This window comes from Haliotis asinina, chromosome 16 (genome assembly GCF_037392515.1).
Source record: "Haliotis asinina isolate JCU_RB_2024 chromosome 16, JCU_Hal_asi_v2, whole genome shotgun sequence".
NCBI lineage: Eukaryota > Metazoa > Mollusca > Gastropoda > Lepetellida > Haliotidae > Haliotis > Haliotis asinina.
The window spans coordinates 22267713-22292116 of record NC_090295.1 but is presented as its reverse complement, the minus strand read 5'-3'; the positions used below and the strand labels follow the sequence as shown (position 1 = coordinate 22292116).

Genomic DNA, 24404 nt, shown 5'->3' with positions numbered 1-24404 from the left:
GTCAAACGAACAAACTTTAAATCAAGTGTTTGCAGCTATGCTCTCACGTCAATTCATGTTCAGTATGCACCAGAAACACATGACTGGAAGTTCTTGAATGAAATTGAACAAATTATTTAGTATGATCAAATGTTGAGCCGTATCACTGAGAACTGGTGACCCTCCTTGATGATTCAGATGTAGATAATGATGAAGCGAGCATAATTGAGAGTTCAGACAGTGAAAGTGACACAGACACGTATGACAAAGATTAATGGTATGTGTGTGTCAGGCCTTGAAGATGTGAGCGGTCAGCCATGTCACTCAGCATCTGGAGTAAGTGAAGACACTGTGAAGCCATTGTGACATACCCTAGACGATCGTGACTTCAACATCTGGCAACTAAATCATCTTGTCCCTTGTATTCCTAAGAAGAAATTTCAAATTTTGACCATAAGATCAACTATGTGTCAACACTGAGAATAGGACCCAGGTTATCAGAAAATGTCAGTATTGGGGATTTCTTTGACGTTCAAGTTTAATGGCACCAGAAACATATCAGAACTCTTATCATATGACAGTGTCATACCAAAAGTTAAAGAAAATATAATTAATTTTGAAGAAAACATCCACTTACTCAAAAGAAGTAGACTGTACTTAAAATTGGTGAGTCGTGACTTCAAAACCCCTGAATTGTGAAAATGGATTATCAGATTTTTGCAACCTGTTTTGTCTTTGAAACAAGCTCTTTGACAGATCTCTTGGCTGCAATAAATTGCTCCCATAATTTGGCCTACATGTATTTATCTTCTCTTTGTTGTGTTTGCATAATTTGTCCTCAAATAATCAGGAAATAAATTCCTTCCACTGTTTGGCTTTCTTGCTTCTTTCTTTGTTACCACATCATCACAACAATACTAAATGTCTTCTAGATTTCATTTATTTTTTAACACTTTCAACATCACCTTCAACAAAATTATAAACAACACATTTTTCCAAGCAAGGAATGGGGGACCATTCATTACTTAAGTCATCATCAGCCCCCAAGCCAAAATTTATGTACCGGTAGTCACCACCTACCCTCTTGCATGTACAAACTGATGATCCCAATTACCTCCCCTGAACAAAATGGGTGAACCCTCCTTAAAATCATCATTATCATCCCCTGAAGCCCTGAACTATGAACAGTCCCTAAAAAAATTTTGGAAAATTTAATCCATCCGTTTACTGGTCCCAAATTGAGATGTTTAAGTTCACCCTGTCAGTGTTGCTGCTTTAAAAACCAGTTAACAACTGAATGATTCTTATAGTCACCAATTTTCCACCTATAACAGTAACCAGTATCCACTCCAGAGGGACTGTTCATAATTTATGGCTTGGGGGACACGAGAAATTTAAGGAGGGGTCACCCATTTTATTCTGGGGAGGTGAGAGGTCATCCTTTTCCACCTAAATATAATGGGTGGTTCAATGATTTTGTCTTCATAAATATCATCATCACACATAGACTGTGAATGGTTCTTAAGTAGGTTCTGCAAGATCAGAGCCTACTTCTCTTCACCTTACCATGTAATGTTTCATACCACTCACTTACATTTCTGTAATGTAAAATAGTGTTATACTCAAAATGAAAGACATGAATATGATATCATGAAGTCAAGTTTAAGATCTGACAAGAATTTCATTTGTCGTAATCAGAATGTATTCTTCGAAGTTTTTCTTTCTTGTTTTTGTTATTGTGTCGTTTCCACGGTTTCACATTAACTGAAGTCTGACTACTGTGAGGGGTGGAGCTCTGTGATGACTCAGCAGAAACATGTTGGAGCCCTTCAGATCGGACGAACTTCGACACTCCATGGGTCCCTTTCGAGTGGGCTGACATTTTGGCCTGAAAAGGAAATATGGCAGCTTGCATTAGTCATCTTATTTTATTAAAGGTCACATGCAACCAAAAAATCGAACATAATTAAAACACATTTATCACTTATTCATGACATACAATATACATTGCTGCTTTTAAAAAAACAAATAAGATTATAAGCGTACAATCGCGATTCAAAAGTGCAATATTTTGTACTTGGGCTTACGTCCCCCGAACCGAAGCCCTCGGGAGACCGAACCCAGTCATAGCGGGTGGATATGCACTCAAGTGTAACGACGGCTTCCGATTGGCTGTTTCATTTGCGGATAGGCTGAGGGTTCATTGTGTGTACAGAAAGATGATCTGTTTGATGGGCATTTTAGAAGTATGGTGAGTCACAAGACAAGTAAGATTCATTATGGATAACAACTTCTTTTTGTGTACTTGATGCATCGTTTCAGTATGGATTCATATACTGTTGTCAAACAAAATCATATACACGAAAAGAAGTTGTTATCCATGAAGAATGTATATAGAGATGTTGGGTTTGGAAAATACATGTTCTCTGAATTTGCGCTCGATCCAATCAAAAATCATCTCAGTAGAGATGGTAAACTACTGCGTTGGCTGGAATCTGTCATTCGTCCAAGTACAAAGCAGGACTTGAAAATGACAAGTTTGCACCAGTTTCCGTCAGATCCAATCATCCGAAAAAAAATGAATGTAGTTTGTTTGCAACCCACAGACATAAAAACATGTCATGTGTATAACACGTACCTAATTACATAATGTGGCAGACACGGGACTCGGGTGCACAAGTCATAAATCAACTTATTTTCTTTATGTCGTATAGTCTGATAGGTGTTAAGTCCAAATTGCACGTGGTCCATGATTGAAGCTGTGTATTGCATGTTGTCTTTAGCAGACAGGCAGACAGACATATAGGTGTGAATAAACCAGACACTGAGCTTTCTCTGTGACAGAGACTGCTTACCACAATCAACAAGCTGTTTTACGTAACGAGTAGATTATTTACTTGTTTGTGTACACAACCAAGATTAGACTACTGCTCACGACCTCAGACGCTGGGCATACATACTGTTTCAAGCTCCGTGAACCTATTCACTGCGCATACGTTATGGACGCAGCGCAGCACAGCTGTTGAAAACAGTTTTCCCCCCAGCGCTAGGGGGAATTTAGAGAAACGTTTGAACTCCGATTTCGCGGGCTTTTTTTCATCACGTTTTTTTTCAACTTTATAGGTTGAATTGGCATTTTTTATGATTTGTTTCGGTAAGTGCATACCGATAGGTACCAGAATCTGCAAAGTTGTGTTTAACATTGCATGTGACCTTTAAATAGCTCCATATTTCGGCAACCCATGTTGGTCTGGTGCAGAACAGGCCTTCAGCTACCCATGCTTGCCATAAAAGGCAACAAAACGGGATCAGGCTTGCTGACTTGGTTGAAAAATGTCATCACTCACTAATTATTTAGGCCTGTTAGCCAGTCATAACTGTCTGTGTGAGTGAATGAGTTTAGTTTTATGCCGCACTAAACAGTATTCCAGCTATGTGGTATCAGGACTGACACTGAGATAGAGTGAGTGAGATGCGTTCAATTATTTTTCTGCTGTCTTTGCTCTTCCAATTTTACATCTACATCCTGATTGTCTGTAAATAACTGAGCTCGAACCAGATAATTCAGTGATCATAAGCATATGGGATATGAGGACATGCATCAACCTGGTCAGGAAGCCTGACCACCAGTCAGTTCCCTCTTAGTACAGGCATGGGTGGTTGAAGATCATTTCCATCTGGGATATTCTCAAGATTGGATTATAGGATCATGACCTGTCAAGCCTGTAGCAATACAGGTCTCAGATGTGTACCCCTTTTAGCAATGTAAAACTAGTGCTTACACACGACTCAATACCAGAATCACAGGCTGTCTTGTTTAATGGCGGTCTGTAAACAATTGAGTCTGGACCAGACAAACCAGTGGTCAACAGCATGAACATTGATCTGGGATACAATGACGTCATGTGTCAGTGAGTCTGACCACCCGATCCACTAGTCACACCTGACAACAAGCATGGGTGGCTGAAGACTAAATCTAACTCAGTCTTCAAAGGTGTAGTGGATTGAAAAACAATGTCCTTTGTTCGGGATGACATTTTCAGTAGTATAACTATCAGTCAAATGGCCTTTTGTTTAAACTTTTCAAGCATCGACGGGGATTGAGTGTGATCTCATGCTGCAATCAGCAATATTTCAGCTGTATGGTGGCTGTGTGTATATCAGGGCTCCAGATGATTTTCAACATGAGTATGTATGCCTTTTCAGTATAAATATACTGGGAAAAGTTAGAGTACTGAATGGAATTTAACAGTGTGTAAGTAATGTCGTGTTTCGTTTCATATATGCACAGCAATATTGCTACTCAGGTAAACAGGTCAATAAACAATAAGCAATACTTTTTCAGATAAATACATCCGTAAATGATTCTAAGACCATACACCATTGCTGTTGTGCATACCTGGTACGTTTTTGTTTTTTCCTACCTTATCGCGCACAAATCATCTATGAATGTTGATGGGTCAATCAATAAGTCTTAGAGCCACTATATTCCACTCAACAATATTAATTATCAAGGCTTATTCCATATACCCAGACAGAATTAAGAAAACTATGTCCATTCAAATGTTTTTCATCTCACAATTATGAAATCTGAACGTTCATGGAACAAAAAATGACACCAACCTTGGCAAAGAACTCCCTATCTAGAGATGTAGTGTGTGGAGCTTTGGCCTGAAAAAGTTAGAAACATATTCCTTGGTCAGAGATGCCAATCTCTACGATTTTATCATAGTAGCTACAAGTTTTAGCTTCGGTCTATGCCAATACGATTGCACTGGAAATTCTACAAAATCTAAGAAAATTTATTACAATTAGGATCTATAGACAAAGAGTGTTTTGTCGGTTAAATACACTTTTGCCAAAAAGAGACAAAATATAAAAAGAAGAAATGTAATGCTGATAACTTGGAAACCTGCAGCTGGAGGTATGTGAAATTCATCCAAAGTCTACAGGCATCGAAACAGTTTGGGAATGAAGTCTAAGATACAAATTGAGACACACTTCTGATAACTTGGAAACCTGCAGCTGGAGGTATGTGAAATTCATCCAAAGTCTACAGGCATCGAAACAGTTTGGGAATGAAGTCTAGGATACAAATTGAGACACACAAATAGTGTTCACTGAATATGATGAGACAGGAAACTGCCACTTCACCTTCAGATAACATTGCATGGACAAACTTATCTACTGTCATCCATAAAAGTTTCAGTGATATCAAGATCAATCAAGAGAATTTTCAGGGACGATTTCTCATCTGGTTTACAGGACGTCCTGTGAACTGTTAATTGTGTCTACATTTTCTGTCAGCTTCTTTCAGTTCCAGTTTGACTAGAAATGGAACCATCATATCTTGTTCTGAATTACAGCCATCAAATGTCACAACTCATCGAGTATTGCTATTATCCCACACAAAATATTGTATTCTCAAGCTATCTGCACATCACAAATTTCCATGGCTGACAAAAGGTTTATAAGAGTGACAGAGTGGGTATGTTCTTTTTAGCAACACTCCAGCAATATCGCAAGTACACCAGAGATGGGTTTCATACAATGTACCCACGTGGGAAATTGAACCAATTCGAGCTGATGAGCAAACACTTTAACCAATGGGCTACCTAACTGGCCCTGATAAGAAGAGTCACATATGTCACCTTCAGCGAGAGATCCGGTTCCTCTTCCTGCCCCCCAGGATGGGGGACTCCTCCTTTCTGCAGTACGGGTGTGGTTTGGAAGTGTTCCGCATCAACACCTGGTGGAGGATGACAGTATAGAAGCTTCCCCTGCAGAAACACAACATAAGTTAACAAACAAGTTCATCTTCAGTGACATCATCCTATTGTCCCTGTATACATCCCCAACCTTCAAGTAAAATGCATTTTGTACACAAAAATGGTTTTCCACTGCTTTTAGAAAGATTCATGAGAAGGGGAACTGAGAAATAGGCTTCTCTATTCATTAGTGTAAAATTGAACCTGGGTCTCAGAGTGATGAGTGAAAGTTTTACATTAATATTTCATGTCCCCGCACAAAATAATGTTGATTTGTTGATTTCACTTTCAGCAAATTAACAACCTATTTCCAATATTGTTAAATCCCCAGCTTCTGCAATATCTGGGCTAATACGGGGCAGATAACTGATAAATGTCCATGAAAATATATCCTCAAGATTTTTATTAGATGCGCAGTTTGTGACCAGGCCTTGTTTACCCATATATCACCATGTTTAACATAAATCATGAATGCCCTGATATCAGTACAGCAGACCCAACTTTCAATATCATTAATTAATACTGTGATGAAGATAATTGATGACTAATGAATGCTTCACAATTTTACAGAAATTTTCTGCTGACCTACAGCAGATCCAGACTATTACTAGGAATCAAATTAAAACGTACATGGACATAATCCTTCAGGATGTATCTTGCCGATCTTGGGCAGTCAGGGAGGCCATTTGAGGTCATGTAGCCGCGCATCACTGGAGGAAAAGAAAACACATTTTTTGTACTTCAAAAACTTGTTGTAAAACCTGATGCTAATTTGTAGTTCATTTGAAGCAGCCATGATGTATCTTCATAAAGCAACAAAATCAGCATTGGACAAGGCAGATGGTGTGTCTGACTTTCACCAATGAATGAGTGAGCAAATTTGGTTTTACTCTTGGCAATACTCCAGCAATATCACACTTGGGGACAGCAGACATGAGTTTTACACATTGTAACTATTCCATAATCAAACCCAGGTCTTAGGTGTGATAAACTAATGCCTTAACAATCAGGCTACCCTATCACCCCACAAACGAAGGATAAAATAATTGTGACATACTGTACACTATGATACGGTGAGACTATGCACATGGTAGAAAAGGTACCAGGTCAAGGTACAGTGTGAGTTTAGTTTTACAATGCAGTTTTAGTTTTAGCAATATTCAAGCCACATCTCAGCAAGGGACACCAAAAATGGGCTTCACACATTGTGCCCATGCGGGGAATCAAACCCAGGTCCTCAGCATGATGAGCAAACCCCTTAACTACTAGGTGACCTCATCCCACATCAAGGTACAAAGCTACACCCAAATGATTCAGACTCTTTACTCTTATCAACTGGCAACTAATTCTATACAAGAATCCTTAACACTGCCAAGGTTATTAATGACAGTCTTGCATTCAGTCTGAGAGCAACAATAGTATACTTACATCCATACGCATTTAGGAGTTCATGGGCTGTTGGATGGGCGTTTTCATCTATATCTTCTGATTCAGGAAGAGGAATATTGATGCTGTACATCATCTCCAGAGTCTTTCGTGGTATTCGCTCACAGATGTGGCAGTGTTAAGGTAAACAATGTGGAAGAACACGTCCTTGACAATTACAAATCTACATTCATCAAGAAAACAATCTGACACCAAAGTTAACACTAAGTACTCATTTTTTACTGAAATGCGTACATCTAATTTTTCACACATACAAGAATTAGTTGGTAGGTTTGTTATTTAAAGCCACACTCAGCAATATTCCAACAAAATGTTGGTGATTGGTAAATAGTCTGGACCAGACAATCCAGTGATCAAAAGCATGAGCATCAATCTACAAAATTGGGATACAATGACATGTTTCAACCTTGTCATTAAGCCTGTTGCTTGGTTGCTTTCTACAAAAAAAATAAGTTGCTGAAGACCAATTTTAAACCCAATTACAATAATTGATTTCTAGTCCAGTATTACATGACCATCTGATTTCCAAAAGGAAACAAAACCTGTGAAGGATATGAGAGAAACTGGTGGTATGTGGTCCCGCATCTGGTCGATGGGCAGGATGCCATTGACCACAAGGTCAGCCTTGGTGGACACAAACGATGGAAACACTAGTCCTGGACAGTCGCACAGCATCAACGTTGGGTCGACAAAGAGCGTCTGCAACAGGTAGCCTTGAAATACGTATGGGCAAAACAGGTTGGGGTAGGAAACAGTAGATTTGGTAGGCAGTTATACACATTAAAATACTACTGTCTGTTGGTATGTGGATACACCATACTCCTTGACTGAAAACTTTCCTACTTTTGCTGGACTTCTGTTTGGCAATCCACATTCAAACCATGCAATGATGGTCTGCCGTCTGCCAAACTAAGAACACGTTCCTTTACAGTTGCTCTCTGCAGACAATTCTAAAGTGTGAGTTTAGTTTTACACCTCTTTCAGCAATATTCCAGCAATATCAAGGCAAGGGACATCAGAAATGGGCTTCAAACATTGTACCCATTCAGGGAATCCAACTCAGGTCTTCAGCATGACAAGCGAACACTTACATCACTAGGCTACCCCACTGCCCCCACATTCTACAGAAGGGATTGAAAGACAAGTTTTAGTTCTCCCTTGTATTTTTATAATTTACCATCAGAGTATAGGGGGTGATTTGGAAGTCAGTTTCAAGCTATCTCGCACATATCCAAAATAACATTGTCTGGATGTATGTTAATAGTGAGTGAGTTTAGTCTTACACCGCAATATTACAGCTATATCGCGGCAGTCTGTAAATAATTGAGTCTGGACCAGACAATCCAGTGATCAAAAGCATGAACAACGATCTGCTCCACTGAGAACTGATGACATGTGTCAACAAGTCAGCAAGCCTGCCCACCCAATCCCATCAGTCGACTCTTACGAAAAGCAAAGTCACCATTTATGGCAAGCATTGGTTGCTGAAGGCCTATAACTATCCAACCCCTGACCTTCACAGGCCATGTCAATAGTGAATGTCTCCCACTTTTCCTGGTCTGCTGTCTGCTGTTCATATTATAACGATGGTTAGTTAATAATCAGTTTGGACCAAACGACCTAGTTATTGCTAAAATAACTAAGAATCTATCTAGTTGGGGCATAATGATTGTTTGAATCTTTGATCCCTACAGTTGCCTCTTACGATGAAGATGCATCGTTGAAGACATTTTTAAGTACGTAACATGACTGACCTGGAAGTGCTTTGTTCGGCCAGGAGTAGCGGACACTGGTACCTTCTTCATCTGTAGGATGGTGTTAATTGTAGAACTCTTGCCAACATTGGGGTAGCCAATCTGTTGACAGAAAATACAACCGAATGTCAAAACAATCCAAATGACTGGATTGAAAAGGTTTTAAAATATTTCTATGATCACCATCATGTTTGCTTTTGTCTTGATCATGAGTGAGAGAGTATGGTTTCACGCCTCCTTTAGCAATATTATTATTAGTAATATCATTGCAGGGGGACACCAGAAATGAGATTCACATATTTTGCCCATGTGGGGATTTGAACTCGGGTTTTCAGTGTGATGAGCAAACGTTTGTCCCACCTAATCCTTTCTAAACAGCATTGCATCATAGCCTTTCAGCCTAAGAAACCTTGCCAATCAACACTAGTAAGAGGGTCCACAAAGACTGTAGTCTAAACTACCAGTAGTCAGACTTTTAATTTTTGTCGAAGCCGCAATGACCATGTGAGTTAAGTGGATGACTTTGTGTGCTGGCAATTAGGTGCCAGACTCTGAGGATCTGGGTTCAAATCCTGGATGGGACTCAACCCATCAAAAGTACAAGAATCTCTTATCCCAAATACAAGGTCACATTTCACCACATTCTTTTGTTTGCTTGTTGCACTCAGCAATACTCCAACTATATGGCAGCAGTCTGTAAATAATAGAGTCTGCCAGGCAAACTTGTGATCAACAACAAAAGCATGGATCTAAGCTACTGTGATACAATTTGCACTTGTCAACCAATGGAGCAAGTCTGACCATCTGATCCCATAAGTCACCTCTTGAGACAAGTATGGGTTACTTAAGACCAATTCTAACCCTGACCTTCAATGGTTTCTTAGTGAGACAATTTAAACTAAACCCCAACCTCTGACCACTTTCTGCAAAGCAATGACTGCAGATAGCTTCTCACCATGCCTATGGTTGTGACGTTAGCCTTATACTTGACTCCTGAGTGAAGGTTCCTTAATACCTCCAGTAAGTCCGGACCACTGACAATTCTGGCAGAATTAAACCGGGAAACATCACCACCAGATGTGTTATCTCCCTCACTACTGTCCACTTTTTCACTAGGACTTCCTGCCTCACTGTGAAGACGTTCTGGATTTGTTTGGTCTGTGTCTACATTTGAGGTGTCACTTAGTCTGCTATGTGTTCCAGAGCTGTTCTCACAAACTGTGTTTTCACACTCCATTATCTCCGGATCATTGTCGTCATTATCACCATCATCACTGTCCACATCTACACCACCCTCTTCTTCTTGTTTGGCTTCTTCCTTCTGTCTGTTGGCTTCATGTAAGGCTGACCAGAACACAACTCGCACATCCTGGGATGTGAAATAATTCACCCAATGTTGCCTAAAAAGAAAATCCAGTTCAAGTTTTACCACTATTTAATGCACAGGCTAAAGCAAATTCACTGATCCCACACAATATTTAAAAGTTTAGGTGAACAAGTTTAGTTTTATGCCACTTCAACATTCCAGCAATATCATGGCAGCAGACACAAGAAATGGGCTTCACACATAGTGGAGAATTGAATCCGGGTCTTTGGTGAGAAGAGTTAACACTGTAAGACAGGCTAATTTTCTTCTTGGATTACTGATTTACCAGGTTCGGTAGGAAAACGTTTAGAACATCATCTTTACGTATTTATTACAGATTGGAGCAAAATAAACTAAACACAGTAAGAAGGTAAAACTTCCATGTTTTCAAGGTAGAAGTTTCCCACACAGAATTGAAATTTTTAACAAACTGACCATGTTAGTATGAGGTTCTTAAATTCAAAAACACATATCTACAAAAAACACATATAGGTAGTTAAGAATCTAAATGAACACAGATTTTATCTCTTCTACTGAGGCAAAATAAATGAAAGCACAATTGTGACTGCAAGGGAGTTGTGTTGCAACACAATCAAAATATTTCAGATGAAAGAATTTCTATTAGAGGGATCAGTAAAAATTCCTGTAATATGAAGGTTCAGTTGGGTCGATCAGGAATTTCCAGAACATCGCGACAAGGGACACAAACATGAATTTGGCTTCAAATTCAAGATTTGGCTTCCACAGAAGACATCACTTGTGTGTGATCATATGATACTTCCTAGGATCTCCTCTGAGTGTTCGTTCTTAACTTTAGATTTTGTACAATGCCCTGAACTTGATGATGCCTCAATGCTAGTAGCGATGCACGGTTTTCACTGAAAACTAACAAAGAATGATTTTTGATGAAAAATAGAATCTCTCCATCCTGTCTACTGGTATCATTCATATCAACACGAGTTGATCAAGATCCAAATATTTGAGGCTTGAGTGAGTGAGTATGATTTTTATGCTGCTTTCAACAATATCATGGCTGAAAACACAAAAAAACGGGTTCTTCGGTGTAATGAGTGAGCGAGTGAGTTGAGTTTTACGCCACACAATAGCAATATTACAGCTATACGGAGGCAGCCTGTAAATAATCAAATCTGGACCAGACAATCCAGTGATCAACAACATGAGCATCGATCTACACAACTGGGAACCGATGACCTGTGTCAAGTCAGTGAGCCTGACCACCCCATCCCGTTTGTCGACAAGCATAGTTGCCTTTCATGGCAAGCATAGGTTGCTGAAGGCCCATTCTACCCCAGGACCTTCACGGGTTTAGTCGTATATGATCTTTGTGACCACCCAATCCCGTCAGTGTAATGAGCAAACACTTGAACCACTAGGGTATCCCACTGCCCAATGTGTAATTGTGAGTGAGTGTGTTTAGTTTTATGCTGTACTCAATATTGCAGCAACATGGCAGCTGTCTCTAAATAATGGAGTCTGGACAAGACAATCCAGTGATCAACAACATGAGCATTGATTTGCCACATTGGTCAGCCTGACCACCCAATCCTGTTAGTCGAATGTTACTACAAACATGGGTTACTGAGGCCAGTATCTTAACACAGACCTTCACTGTTAATGTGTACGAGTAATAGTGAGGAATAATATCAGGTCAATGGCATGAAGAGTGAACTTTTCTACTACCCTATAACTGACTTCAATCACCAGAAACACCTTGATGAGTTCTTGTTACAGCTTCTTACCGTTGCTCCTCCGTCAAGTAGTCAGCCTTGTTCACTAACAGCAGATTGATCTTCGTACTGTCCACCTCCCTCACATAGCTTTCAATGTCCTCACATCGGAACAACAGTGGGTTCCTTGCATCAACGATCTGGACAACAACATCACTGAAATCAAAGTCAACATGATCCAGTCAGTGACCAATATGCTAACAATCTTTCTTCATACTATCACTGGACCTCAAGTTTCCAGGAATGCAAAATGCCATTTAGAAAGCTGTCTAGAAAACCAGTTGTCCAATTTCCATTTCGTGGAAACCTAGGGGATTGAGTGGGCTAGACCTCTGGTTTGTGTGCTGGTGAATCCCAATCTGAACCTAACAAAAGTACGGCATTTCTGCCCATAACCCTAGGGGTTTCTTTTATGATTCTATACCTATAAACTTATTCCTAAACCATAACCCCTCAAAATAATCCAAATAAACTGAATACATATGAAGTAGGGGTGACAGGCAGATCTCTTCCCAACTGTAATCTCCATTATATTATATGCAGGGTTTTTCCTATACTCCAGTTATTAGTTTTAGGGTCCAAGCAGGCAATATGAAGGTCCTGCGAAACTGCATGTTTTGATAACTTCTTCTAGAGCCTGGAATGACTCTTTGATCATGTGGACTGATGGATGAAAAGATTCAAGTAACTGCTCTGAAAGAAACAACCCAACACTTAGCAAAGTCATAGATTTGAATGAAACCCTGCATACGAATGATCTCTTAACATTTCAAAATGGTAAAAAGCATGTTTCAGTGTATAAAATCCTACTTCTTACCACAGACTACTTCTTGCTGAAATATTGTTCTTAATAGAACCAGATCATAACTTTATCCAAATTCAAACAAAGACAGACACTAAGTTTGTCATCCACAAGTCAAACACATCCTTCCAAAAAGAGACTCAGCCTGGGAACTGATCACTTTGTGCTGTCAAATCATGAACCTGACAAATACACAAGCTACAATTATGTAACAATTACATAACACCAGGGCTATAACTTAGTAGACAAAGGGACATCTCTGGTGTAAAGATGTTACTGACAATAGCTGCACAAGCAACGTTATGGGAGAGGAATTGGGTATAGGAAGGGTGTAAGGGGTAGATGAAAGGGGAGAGGAATTGAGAGTAGGAAGGGTGTAGGGGGTAGATGAAATAGGAGAGGAATTGGGTATAGGAAGGGTGTAGGGGGTAGATGAAAGTGGAGAGGAATTGGGTGTAGCAAGGGTGTAGGGGTTAGATGAAAGGGGAGAGGAATTGGGTGTAGGAAGGGTGTAGGGGGTAGATGAAATTGGAGAGGAAATGGGTACAGGAAGGGACTAGGGGGGTAGATGAAAGGGGAGAGGAATCGGGTATAGGAAGGGTGTAGAGGGGGTAGATGAAAGGGGAGAGGAATTGGGTATAGGAAGTGTGTAGGGGGTAGATGAAAGGGGAGAGGAATTGGGTATAGGAAGAGGGTAGGGGGTTTGGGGGTAGAGGAACTGTCTTTAGGAAGGGGGTAGGGGGAGAGGAAAAGTGAGAGGGACTGTGTATAGGAAGGGGGTAGAGGGGAGAGGATGGGAGCAGAGGAAGGTGGTAATGAAAGGGGGTAGCGGTAAAGGGAGGGGGTAGGGAGTAGATGAAAGGGGCAGAAGAAGGGGTAGGGGGTAGAGAAAGGGGGCAGAGGAAGGGGGTCAAAGCTTAGTGTAGAGGAGAAGGGTGCAGAGGAAGGGGGTGGATGAAGGTATGGTTTGGGGAAAACAGACCCACAACAGATGGATGACAAAATAACAGCGTGGGAAGCATGAAAGCATGACAAGTCTATTTTTTCAAATAATTTTTATTTACTGGCCAGTGGATGTTAAGCCAGTGAGAAATAGGGGCAACAAGCTATTGGGAGGCATACCTCCTCTCAATAACACAAACCACCTTCTCAATGTAAAACATTTCATTTCCTCTTTAAACAATATGTTACATACATCTGTGTCACACACTACATACCTCCTTTCTATAACACGCCACAGTTGTCGCCAGAAATCCAGGTTTTTCTCATATGGCGTCATCACAATGTGCTCCACTTCTTGAAGACTGCAACAAAGAGGAACATTGCTTTGAATGCCTATTCAATAATGCATCACAATATGTAACAAGTTGCTGATGCATCATCTAAACAAGCTGCTAACATACCACAGATCGTAAACAAAATCCAGAGTGTGCACCCATACCCAACATATGACCATGATGACCGATCTAAGGGACACCACTCTACATTGCAAACCATGGCACCTTTGATTTCTGGGCAACTTAGGATGACAATACCTGATCCCCATTCCACAAAACAATTGTAGATGATCGAAACTTGCATACTTCAGTCTTCAACTGAGACTGAAGACTGAAATAGCACTACAATCACTTTGATGAATGGGGCCAAAGGCTCTGTTTCACAAAGCTTCTGTAAGCCGAAGATCTTGGAACTTTCCTCATAGAACTGCTCCCTCGTAGACAGTAACACTGAAATACAACAGTTGTAGCGCTACAGATGCGGAGCAGGGACCTGGTCAGCACTATTGTTTTGTGGGCCTCATTTGGAGCATGGATGTGATTAGCGACTCCACCTACATGACAGCAGTCTACAAAGAACTGAATCTGTATCAGACATTCCAGTGATTGCCATCATTACCATCAGTCCACATACACTGCTGCATGAAGTTTATTTGTTATTTAACACTGCACTCAGCAGTTAATGAGCTATCCAGCTATATCCTGTTGGCCTCTAAATAACTGAGTCTGGACAACCCTATCCAGCGATCAACAACATCACCATCGATCTGTCAACCAAGTCAGCAATCCTGACTACCCCATTCCATTTGCCACCAGTGGGGGTCTGAAGACCATTTCTAACCATAACCTTCACAGGTCTCAACCAAGCCATTCCCAATGCTAATATATAGGAGTTACATCCAAGGTCACCCTGTGGTACAATTACCTGCTCTGTAGTATATGGCAACAATGGATAGCCTAGATAGTCATGTCATCTCATACCAATGCTTACATATGTATATCTATGGTTAAATTTTCTCACAAATGTTTGTGAATCATGTAAGTAATGCAAACATTTCATTAATGCCAAAAATGCGTCTGCACTCTTCTTGCATTATCATAACGACCCATTTCAGCCTGACCATGTCTACTGTTGAGAACTTAATAAACCCAAACCTCTGACCATCTTTATAGCCTTCAGCTTAGCATTCATCATAATGGCACAGAATGCAGAATGATGAACGAGCAATTTTTTCCATGACACTAACTGATATCCCTTGACTCTATTCATCAGCAAATTACAAGTATGTAACAATAGCAGATGCGTTGACACTACACGTTAAACCAATAGAGGTCACTTCCTCATCAAAAGTATCTCAAATCACATGCAATTATCACTGGTTACAATCACTGGTCATAGTTCGAAGACACTCAAGCACATCAGCCACACCGGACTTTCTCCAACCAAGCAGTGTTATTTCTTGACGTTTGCTCACCTTTGTTTTTCAAGTCAGATTACGTTTATAAATGTAGTTATAAGACAAGCAGTAGCAAGCAATCACATGCTCAAATATGGCAGTGAAATCAAAACATCATCGTCTTGTTTCCATTCATTGCTTAAAAAGCTTTATTCAGGCTATGTGGTATGTAACAAGTGTGAAAAGAAATTAAACATCAAAGATTCACTGTGTCTCATTTTAGATTCCAGAGCTTGCATTAATTTTGGGATGCATTTTAGACTACACCCTCGCACTCCCATTAAATTCGTGACACATTAATTTCATATTTTGTTTTGCTGACCTTGCAAGATTTCTCCTCCATTCCAAAAAGGCATCTCTCTCTCGCAGGTCCAGCTGCTCGGCAGTAGTGTTCTCATCCCACTTAGGCCTGTAACAAGACAACATATATACAGTTATCTGGACAAATATTGTATGAAATCAACATCCAGTTTGTTAACAACATGGTGACTGCTTTGCATACTTCCCACAATTTCTGGAATGGTTAAATGTTCTGATGGTTTTGTTGAAACCAAATTTGTTGATTTATCAACTATATGTAATGACACTTAATATTGTTTAAAATGAGAAACGGAGGACCTAAACATGACAATACTTGTCTGTAATGAGATACTGTAGAACACTTATGGGTAAAAAAACAAAATGTGAAGAACTAACAAACTAAGTCAGCCCTTTTGCTGATGAATTTGTAAGAATGTAACCAAGTTTATGAACCCCTTATGCATCGAAGTATCACGGCATCTGTATTATCTGCCATGGATTTATTTAAGTGTGTGTCCATGTTTACCTCCCTTGTTACAGAATGATGGCTAACATTGAAAAGACATCCGTTTCTTGTTTGCATGTGAATGAGTGAGTTTATGCCACACTCAGCAACATTCCAGCCATATGGTGGCAGTCTGTAATCGAGTCTGGACCAGACAATCCAGTGATCAACAACATGAGCATCGATCTGCGCAAATGGGAACCAATGATGTGTCAACCGAATCAGTGAGTGTGACCACCCGATCCTGTTAGTCGCCTCCTACGACCAGCATTGTGACCTTTTAAGGCAAGCATGGATTGCGGAAGGCCTATTCTACCCGGGGACCTTCACGGGTTAGGGTAGGGGGAGAGGAAAAGGGAGAGGATGAAAAAGATGAGGTGAAATGACACAGGGTTTAATGTTGCACTTTAGAATATCCTGCTGATATGACAAAGTGCATCCATGTGTGTGGGTGGCTGCTTGCCCAATATGAGTGAGTGAGTGAGCTTAGTACTACACCGCACTCCAGCAATATTCCTGTCATGTGGCAGAATGGGTTGCTGAAGGTCAATTCTACCCAAGGACCTTCACGGGTGACACAATTGGGAATGGCATGGGTTGATGGAGGCCTATTCTATCCCAGACGTATGAACCCAGCCCTAACCTGGTTTTATGTTGCCGTGCACGAGGCAGGGACCAATTTCAAGTTTAATATCTTTTGGCATGGCGGTGGGTGGGTGAGTGATTGAAACATTAATCTGAATAGTTGGTTGCCTAACCTTCGTGGAATTCTCAGAAAGCTTTTGTGTTCATCTTGAGCTTGTCGAATCTTCTTTTTCTCATCCGCTGACAGAGTTGCAGCTCTTTGGGGGTCCACAAACTTAATGTTCAGCTTTTCTGCAGACAAAAAACGTTTGGAAAAAAGTTTTACAATATTTTACTTTAATATTGAAAAAAATATACACTCACAAGAAGGGGAAAGTCAACTGTATCAACTCAGTAAGGCAAGACTTATATTTCACAAATTCAAAAAACAATACAAGAATAAGGGCTTCTTGAAACATCCTGACAGCCTTAACCTTCCTCCAAATGTAACAAAACGCTCAACACTGATCTACACTTTCACTTGCTACTTCAACGATTCAACATCAGGATGCAGTTCATCCTGGCCAGGTATCCTTTCATACAAACAATCCTTATCCCATGTCCAAAAGCAGGAATGGATTCAGAGGACTGTGTAGGTGCTGCAAAATGAGTCCTGAAAATGTGGTGGTAATACCTGCAGTAAACTCTGTTCCTGCCATCTGTGCTGTGCTAAGGAATTCATCCAGGTGAGACTGTTCTGTCACAGACTGTAGGTTCAGTCTTCCCCAGTCGTAGCCATCATTCAGTTCACTTGTGTGTAACTGTTAAAGAACGAATATATCTTTTTGTACTCTTTTAACCATTACATTTGAATGACCTGTAGTTAATCTTATTCGTCATTTTGCTTGTTTCTAGATATCAGCAAAGACATGCCAATTCACTGTGTTGCCATCAACTGCTCCAACACCTAGAGGTCCAGTGATGGTGTCATGATGCACAGAATCAGTGACAGATTTCCACAGCACCCCGCAGGTCGTGCCAAATGGGTGAGAAGTGAGCATTGTGGAAACCTGTAGTATATCATAAATTGGATGGCTCGACCCCTACAGTGCTTCAAAGATAGAAAATGCTATTTAGATTTGTTTTCATTAAGTTAAAAAATCAAAACTACTTACTTGTTGAAGTAAATGATTGATGACCAAAAATATTTTGCATGATACATGTTGTAACAAAACGATTCTTCCTCATGAGCAATGTTATGGTCGAATATTCTACACATTATTAAATCGACACTCACTTCACTTCCAGGAGTGAAATTGTTATAAGCTATGTCAGTCCATCAATCAAATACATATTTTACTACCAGTAGAAACACGGTGAAAACAAACTTATGCCATTTATTCTTCGCTTGGCTAATGCTTGTGACGACGCAGGTTAAAGTTCGAGAATCAATTAGATTATGGTTTGTATATTTGTGAAGTTAGAAAATCAAAACTACATACTACTCGTAGTTAAATATGAGTTTGAATTATGACAAAAGGAACTTCGCATGACAGAATTTGTAACAAAACAATTTATAACCATTCTGACAAGTGATTTGGACAGAATCATCAACAAAAACAAGTTGGAACTTGGAAGCTAAGCAGGTGACAAGATTAAATGACTGACTGTTAAAATATAAAGCTTCCATTTTTCAATTGTCACGATTTCAAGTTTACAAAAACTTGTAAAAATAAAATTTACCTCTGGAAATGTACATGAATTCTACAACACCTCACACTGGCATAGGTGTATTGCAGAAGAGAATTGTGCTCTTTTAGTTCAAGGTTGTATTCAATACCACCATGACACTGCGTTCAATTCCACCATGACACTGTTTTCAATACCATAATGACACTATTCAACCTCACCATGACACTGTATTTAATACCACCATGAACCTGTATTCAATACCAGCATGATGCTGTATTCAATAACATCATGACACAGTATTCAAAGTCCTGTTCAATATTGTTGTGATATGAGACTACAGTTTCAATCGACGTATTTTCATTCCTCGCGGATAAACTTACGAAGCTGTTGTCAGTTCTCTTGGCCGCGCCGAACCTGTCTTTGATAATGCCTCTGCCTATGGCACTGCCCTTGTTCTTCTTTCTACCCATAGTCGCCCACCGTCAAATACTGTCAAACAGTTATGTCACTTCTCTAAGTCGTAATGTTATTTAAAACACGTATTTCACAACACAACAAAACCTTCAGGAAACACATTTGTGCACGTGGGCAGCGAAGGTAAAGTCGAAGTCTGATTGGGTAAAAGTTGTCAAGGGACACAACTCTAAACACCAATCTTGAAATGTTCACGGAACTTTCGATTCGAGCTCGTCAGCTCTTTATGTTTAGTTCAAGATTACCACACATCCTGGATTATTTTAATTAGAGTTTTTGTTAAATTGACAGTTGCTAATTCTATATTATCTTTTTAATACTGTGTAAGGTTCAGGTGATTTCAAATGTGTCGAACCAATAATTTGACAACTTACCGCAGTTGGCATGCACTTTTCCACTTGCTCCTGATTAAAATATTTGAATGAACAAAGGGACAATTAATATATCCCTCTCAAGGTATTAGAACATTAGGACCCCATGTTAAAGAACCGATGCGAAGCCAATTTCTAGTGTCCTCGACGTGATATATTGATATTACTGAACAATATATAAAAGCGGCGTGAAACTAAATTTGTTGTTTTTAATACCTAATTATGCAGTGTATCTGTTATGACACACACAACACTTGATTTTCGAGGATAGTTCCAAACACAAGTAGAAATCAAGAGACACGAAAACAATATTCCGCTACATTACGCGGTGGGGTAGCCTAGAGGTGGAAGCGTTAAAATTCGCTCTTCACGCCGAAGACCACAATGTTAAAAAGTTTGAAACCCACGTCTGCTGGAATACTTCTAAAAGCAGCATATAAACCATACTCACTCACTCACTCACTCACTCACTCACTCACTCTATACCAAATTGAGACAAACGTCACGTGTTGGCTGTTTTTCACCCTCGAGAGTATTAATGCTTGAGTTTTAGCACGACCAACAGGGTCCAAATGTAAACTGCATCGTTACTAAACCTAGAGTACGAATCTCAAAGATTGGAAGGCTTTGTGTTGGTGTGGAAATGATTAATAATGTGTTTTTTATGGGGTTTTTTTTGTTTGTTTTTCTTTGCTGTTTTTTTCTACTTCCACCATTTTCACTTTGGCTCGTTTCTAAATAATCTAGCCTCTACCAGAAAATCCAGTGATCAACAGCATGAGCATCGATCTACGCAAATTGGGTACGATGACATGTGTGAACCACGTCAGCGAGCCTGATCACCCGATCCTGTTAGTCGCCTCTTACAACAAGTTTGTGTTCCAGATGGCCTGGTTACACTTTCGGGTAGAATTATTGCGCGAAATCATATCAGTGCGAATGGATAATTATTAATCCCGCAACTAGAGCAGCAAATGTCAAGCTAAATCATGTTCACTATCGGGTCATGCAAACAGAGTGATTGAGAGTGTGAGCACCGACACTCGAACTTTGGGCACAGTCCCGATGGCTCTCCAGCGTCAAGCGCAGGTTAGACTTCGGTATTTGAAGTCCCATTTTTGTTATAAAGTTTGGCAACGTTGATTTACACCGATAGCTTTTCTTTGTCCAAAGTATGACGGGGCTGGGTAGCCTAGTGGTTAAACCGCTCGCTCGTCACGCCGATTCGATTCCCCACATCGGCACAATGTGTGAAACCCCCTTTGGTGTCCCCCGTCGTGATACTGCTGGAATATTGTTAAGAGCGGCTTAAAACTATACTCATTGACTCACTTAGTCCTAGCGCCCTTCACCGTGACCGTGATCATGCCCGTCCCCATGATAGTGTCAATATCCGAGTTCACCATCTTCTCCTGTCTTGCTACTATTTGGGCTGTGTGTTTGGCCATTTGCTTGACCATTACCTTGGCCATTACCGTCACTAATGGCCATGAAAACCACTGCAAATGGAATGAAGCAACGATCTTCACGTATTACCAATGCGTCAGAAAGTTTTAACTCTCTTAGTCCAAGGGAAAGTCCCACTATGGGGAAGCATCACATGCCATTGTGCCAGTGCAGTTAACGAAACGCTGAAATACAATATCACCACTGAAGTTAACGAAACTACAAAATCCCTAACCATATTACCAATACTATAAAAAAGTTCCAATTCTCTTTGTGCACGACAAAGTCTCACCGTGCCAGTGAAGTTAACGAAACGAAGAAAAAACATGTTGTCATTGAAGATAACGAAGGAAATAATCCCCAAAAATGTTACCAATAGGCAACACAGCTTTAGCTCTCGCAGTGCAAGACAAAGTCCCAATTTGGCGAAGTAACACGCCATTGCTTGACCACTGAAGTTAACGGAACGATGAATAACATATATTATCACTAAAGTTAACAAAACGAGATATTCCACAACAATGTAACCACACGAGAGAAAGCTCCAGTTCTCTTTGTGCACGACAAAGTCCCAGTTTGGTGAAGTTACAAATGTCATTGTGCCGGTGAACGCCGCACTCAATGATATCTCGGCTATATGGCAGTGGTTTGTAAACAATGGATTCTGGACCAAACACTCCAGTGAACAACGACTTCAGCATCGAACTATACGTCTTTGGGTTGCAATGACGTGACATCAACCAAGGCAGCGAGCCTGACCACTCGATCCCGCTAGATGCCTTTCACAAGAGTGAGTGAGTTTAGTTTTACGCTGCACTCAGTTAATTCAAATTAAATGGCGTCTCTAACTCCGTTTACGTTGAATTAGCCCCAGTGAGCACGGAGATTCAGTACCAGTTAGAGTCCAGACTTTATTTTGGACTTTGTATTAGGCGGAAAGCTTCGAAAGTGAGTGAGTTGATTTTATACCTTTATTAGCAATATATACCCTCGGCGTGAAGAGCAAAGACCTAGGCTACCCTCCCATCCCTTTGGAGTATGAGACGGAATGCTGGCATTTCGGAGGTCCCAGCGATGTAGTGAGCTGCACAAGGAGATAAACGCATTTTACAAACGGATTCTCCTTGTAATATTAGTGTTCGTATTTTGAAATATACATGTATTTATATATGTGCTCAGAATTGTGTTTTTAAATGATAGCAATCACCCAACAAGAGCATAATACAGGGAAACCAGAGATTTCACGTAATCCCTATATATGTGATTTCGTGAAACCACTGTGACTCCCAAGGATTTCATGGATTCCCTGAAATTCCCATGGATTTCATAATATTACTGAAATATTAGCTCAGGGATTTCATGAAATACCCGCAGGCCTTTACTGAAACAGAGAACACCAAATTTATGTCGCAAGTTTAGAGCATATACTGACAAAATTGAAAAGGAATTGTGCTATAATAATAATTCATTTAACTACTCTAGTATCTGTCATTTCGACTGTATAATTATATTAAACTGCATCAGTGCATTCTTATGTATGACCGTAGGTGGGATTTTAGAGAATAAAATGTTCTTTACTGTTCACAGAATGCGTAAACAAACCTTTGATGATATCGGATTTCACGCCTGTTCAATAACGGCCGTTATCTTGGACTAACGCTGATATTTAAGGCCTAAGATAGTAATTATCCAAGAGATAAAGAGCTATTCATTCACGTATCGCCTTAACATGGTACTAAACAGATAAGTGCAAGTTGCAATTGTTCATCAGCATGCAAGGACATTACAACAAAACATGAGACTCATCTTCAGTAAAATCTTTACAGTAAAAGTAAAATTTAATTCTTTCAGTTAAAGGACAAGCGACGAAACGACAAGTTTCTAAGCGGCGCTAGTGTTTTTCTCACATAGAGAGATATATTACAATTCACATGAAATTCACTGGCAAAATTCAGCTTGAAAGTACGTCATTACTTGCGTAAGATGTTACTTTAACTACCAGTTAACTGCCAACTTGTAAAATGTTCTGTTTGCATTTATACACGAAATCGCCAAAAACAACTTCTGTAACTACAACAGGAAATGGATACACAACACTGAGATCCTATATCAACCAATCAACGACAAATGATTGATTGTAACGAAATGATGCACTATCAAGTGTGATGCAGCGATAAGACAAAGGGTCTCTCGGGTCGTCATCTCCAGACTAAGGGATAGGGGTAATGACGAAAAATATCAACTGGAATATTATCGAAACCCGATGATTTCCCTCCCTCAGCTCGACTTAGTATCACCAGTAAATTGTTAAAGTTTACCCTAAGACCAGAGAGATGAAATGAGACTCACAGTAAAGCCAAGAGAAAATTTGTAACAGCATTTGGAATAACCTATACTCCATATCATGAGACTGACTGTGCATACATTCATTAGCCATTCTTACAGGTTCCCAAACATGTTAGACCTATGAAACAATCTTGACCAGAATTTCTCTTCAGTAATGTTTCTGTCTTGACACGTTTTCTTCAAACATTCCTCTGAGATAAAGCTACAAATATGTCTAGAATAAATCTTCCCTGTTGCCACAATCAGGCATTCAGATTCAGTCTAACATTTATAACTTCTCAGTAACTGGTGATATATTATATCTCATTACATTGGATGTATTATTTACAGTACCATGCATGTCGTACTAATTGTTATTGGTCATTGTTATGAGAGAACAACGTATTTTTTTGGAAAATGTATTAATGTGTACAATTGGAGCTTGTGATTTTTTTAAAACCTCAAAGGAACAGTGAAGCAGTATGGTTTAAGTGAACAAGTTGTGAGAAATATAAATCAAAGTCCGACAAATGTAGCTAAAAGTGACAAATGCAAAAAAAGCGACAAAACCGTTTTCACATTCATGGGAAAACAGTGTCTAAAGCAGAGTCTAGTGTACAAGTGTGAGCATATATTTGTCTCAGCAGTATGGTAGCTGTACGATGTCATTTGTAAACAATTATAGTCTGGACCAGACAATACAGTGATTGTCACCATGCGATACGATGACAGAGCATGTGTTTATGAATCACTGTGAAATATTGATGATACCAGGTGTTCGCGAAAAGGAGACCGTATCCTGCCCCACCGGTGGCACCCGTCATAAAGCAAATACAAAATCCAGTCAACTGTACCACCTGAAATAATTTGGAAACACATGGTACCAGAATATGAAAAAAAGTAATTTAGAAAACCTTACTGAGGCCTGGAATGTTGTAACCTTTTTTCAAGCTCTCTTAGCACTAAGATAGTCGTAAGGTATTATTAAAGTATGGCACTTACGACTATCTTAGAGCTACGAGAGCTTCGAAAATCTAGGCCCTGGGCAAGTGTCGCTCTATTAAATCTTGGTAAAAGGAGTAAGCTCTCTTGCACCTGAAAAGAAATGTAATCGCCAAAGGCTTGTACTG

General features: G+C 39.9%; 1 protein-coding gene across 1 annotated transcript; it reads right to left on the bottom strand.

Annotated features, from left to right (window-relative positions):
- Positions 1-901: 901 nt before the first annotated feature.
- Positions 902-19274, bottom strand: LOC137267999 (large subunit GTPase 1 homolog). Its single transcript, XM_067802463.1, has 14 exons — positions 19039-19274; positions 17661-17787; positions 17161-17278; positions 15920-16006; positions 14081-14167; positions 12074-12217; positions 9903-10347; positions 8948-9049; positions 7749-7892; positions 7176-7302; positions 6378-6457; positions 5631-5759; positions 4603-4650; positions 902-1867 (listed from the first exon to the last, which is right to left on the bottom strand). Exons 1-14 carry the CDS (start codon positions 19126-19128, stop codon positions 1661-1663), a joined length of 1935 nt encoding a protein of 644 aa, XP_067658564.1. The 5' UTR covers positions 19129-19274; the 3' UTR covers positions 902-1660.
- Between the last annotated feature and the right edge of the window lie 5130 nt (positions 19275-24404).

What these genes read in the sequence shown, in the direction of transcription:
- LOC137267999 (XM_067802463.1), bottom strand. Translation starts at nt 19,128, where the DNA reads ATGGGTAGAAAGAAGAACAAGGGCAGTGCCATAGGCAGAGGCATTATC. An exon ending in TGGCGTGTTATAGAAAGGAG is followed by an intron (nt 12,218 to 14,080) that starts GTATGTAGTGTG and finishes CTTTGATTTCAG; the next exon opens with TGATGTTGTTGTCCAGATCG. An exon ending in ACATACCACCAGTTTCTCTC is followed by an intron (nt 7,303 to 7,748) that starts ATATCCTTCACA and finishes TAACACTGCCAC; the next exon opens with ATCTGTGAGCGAATACCACG.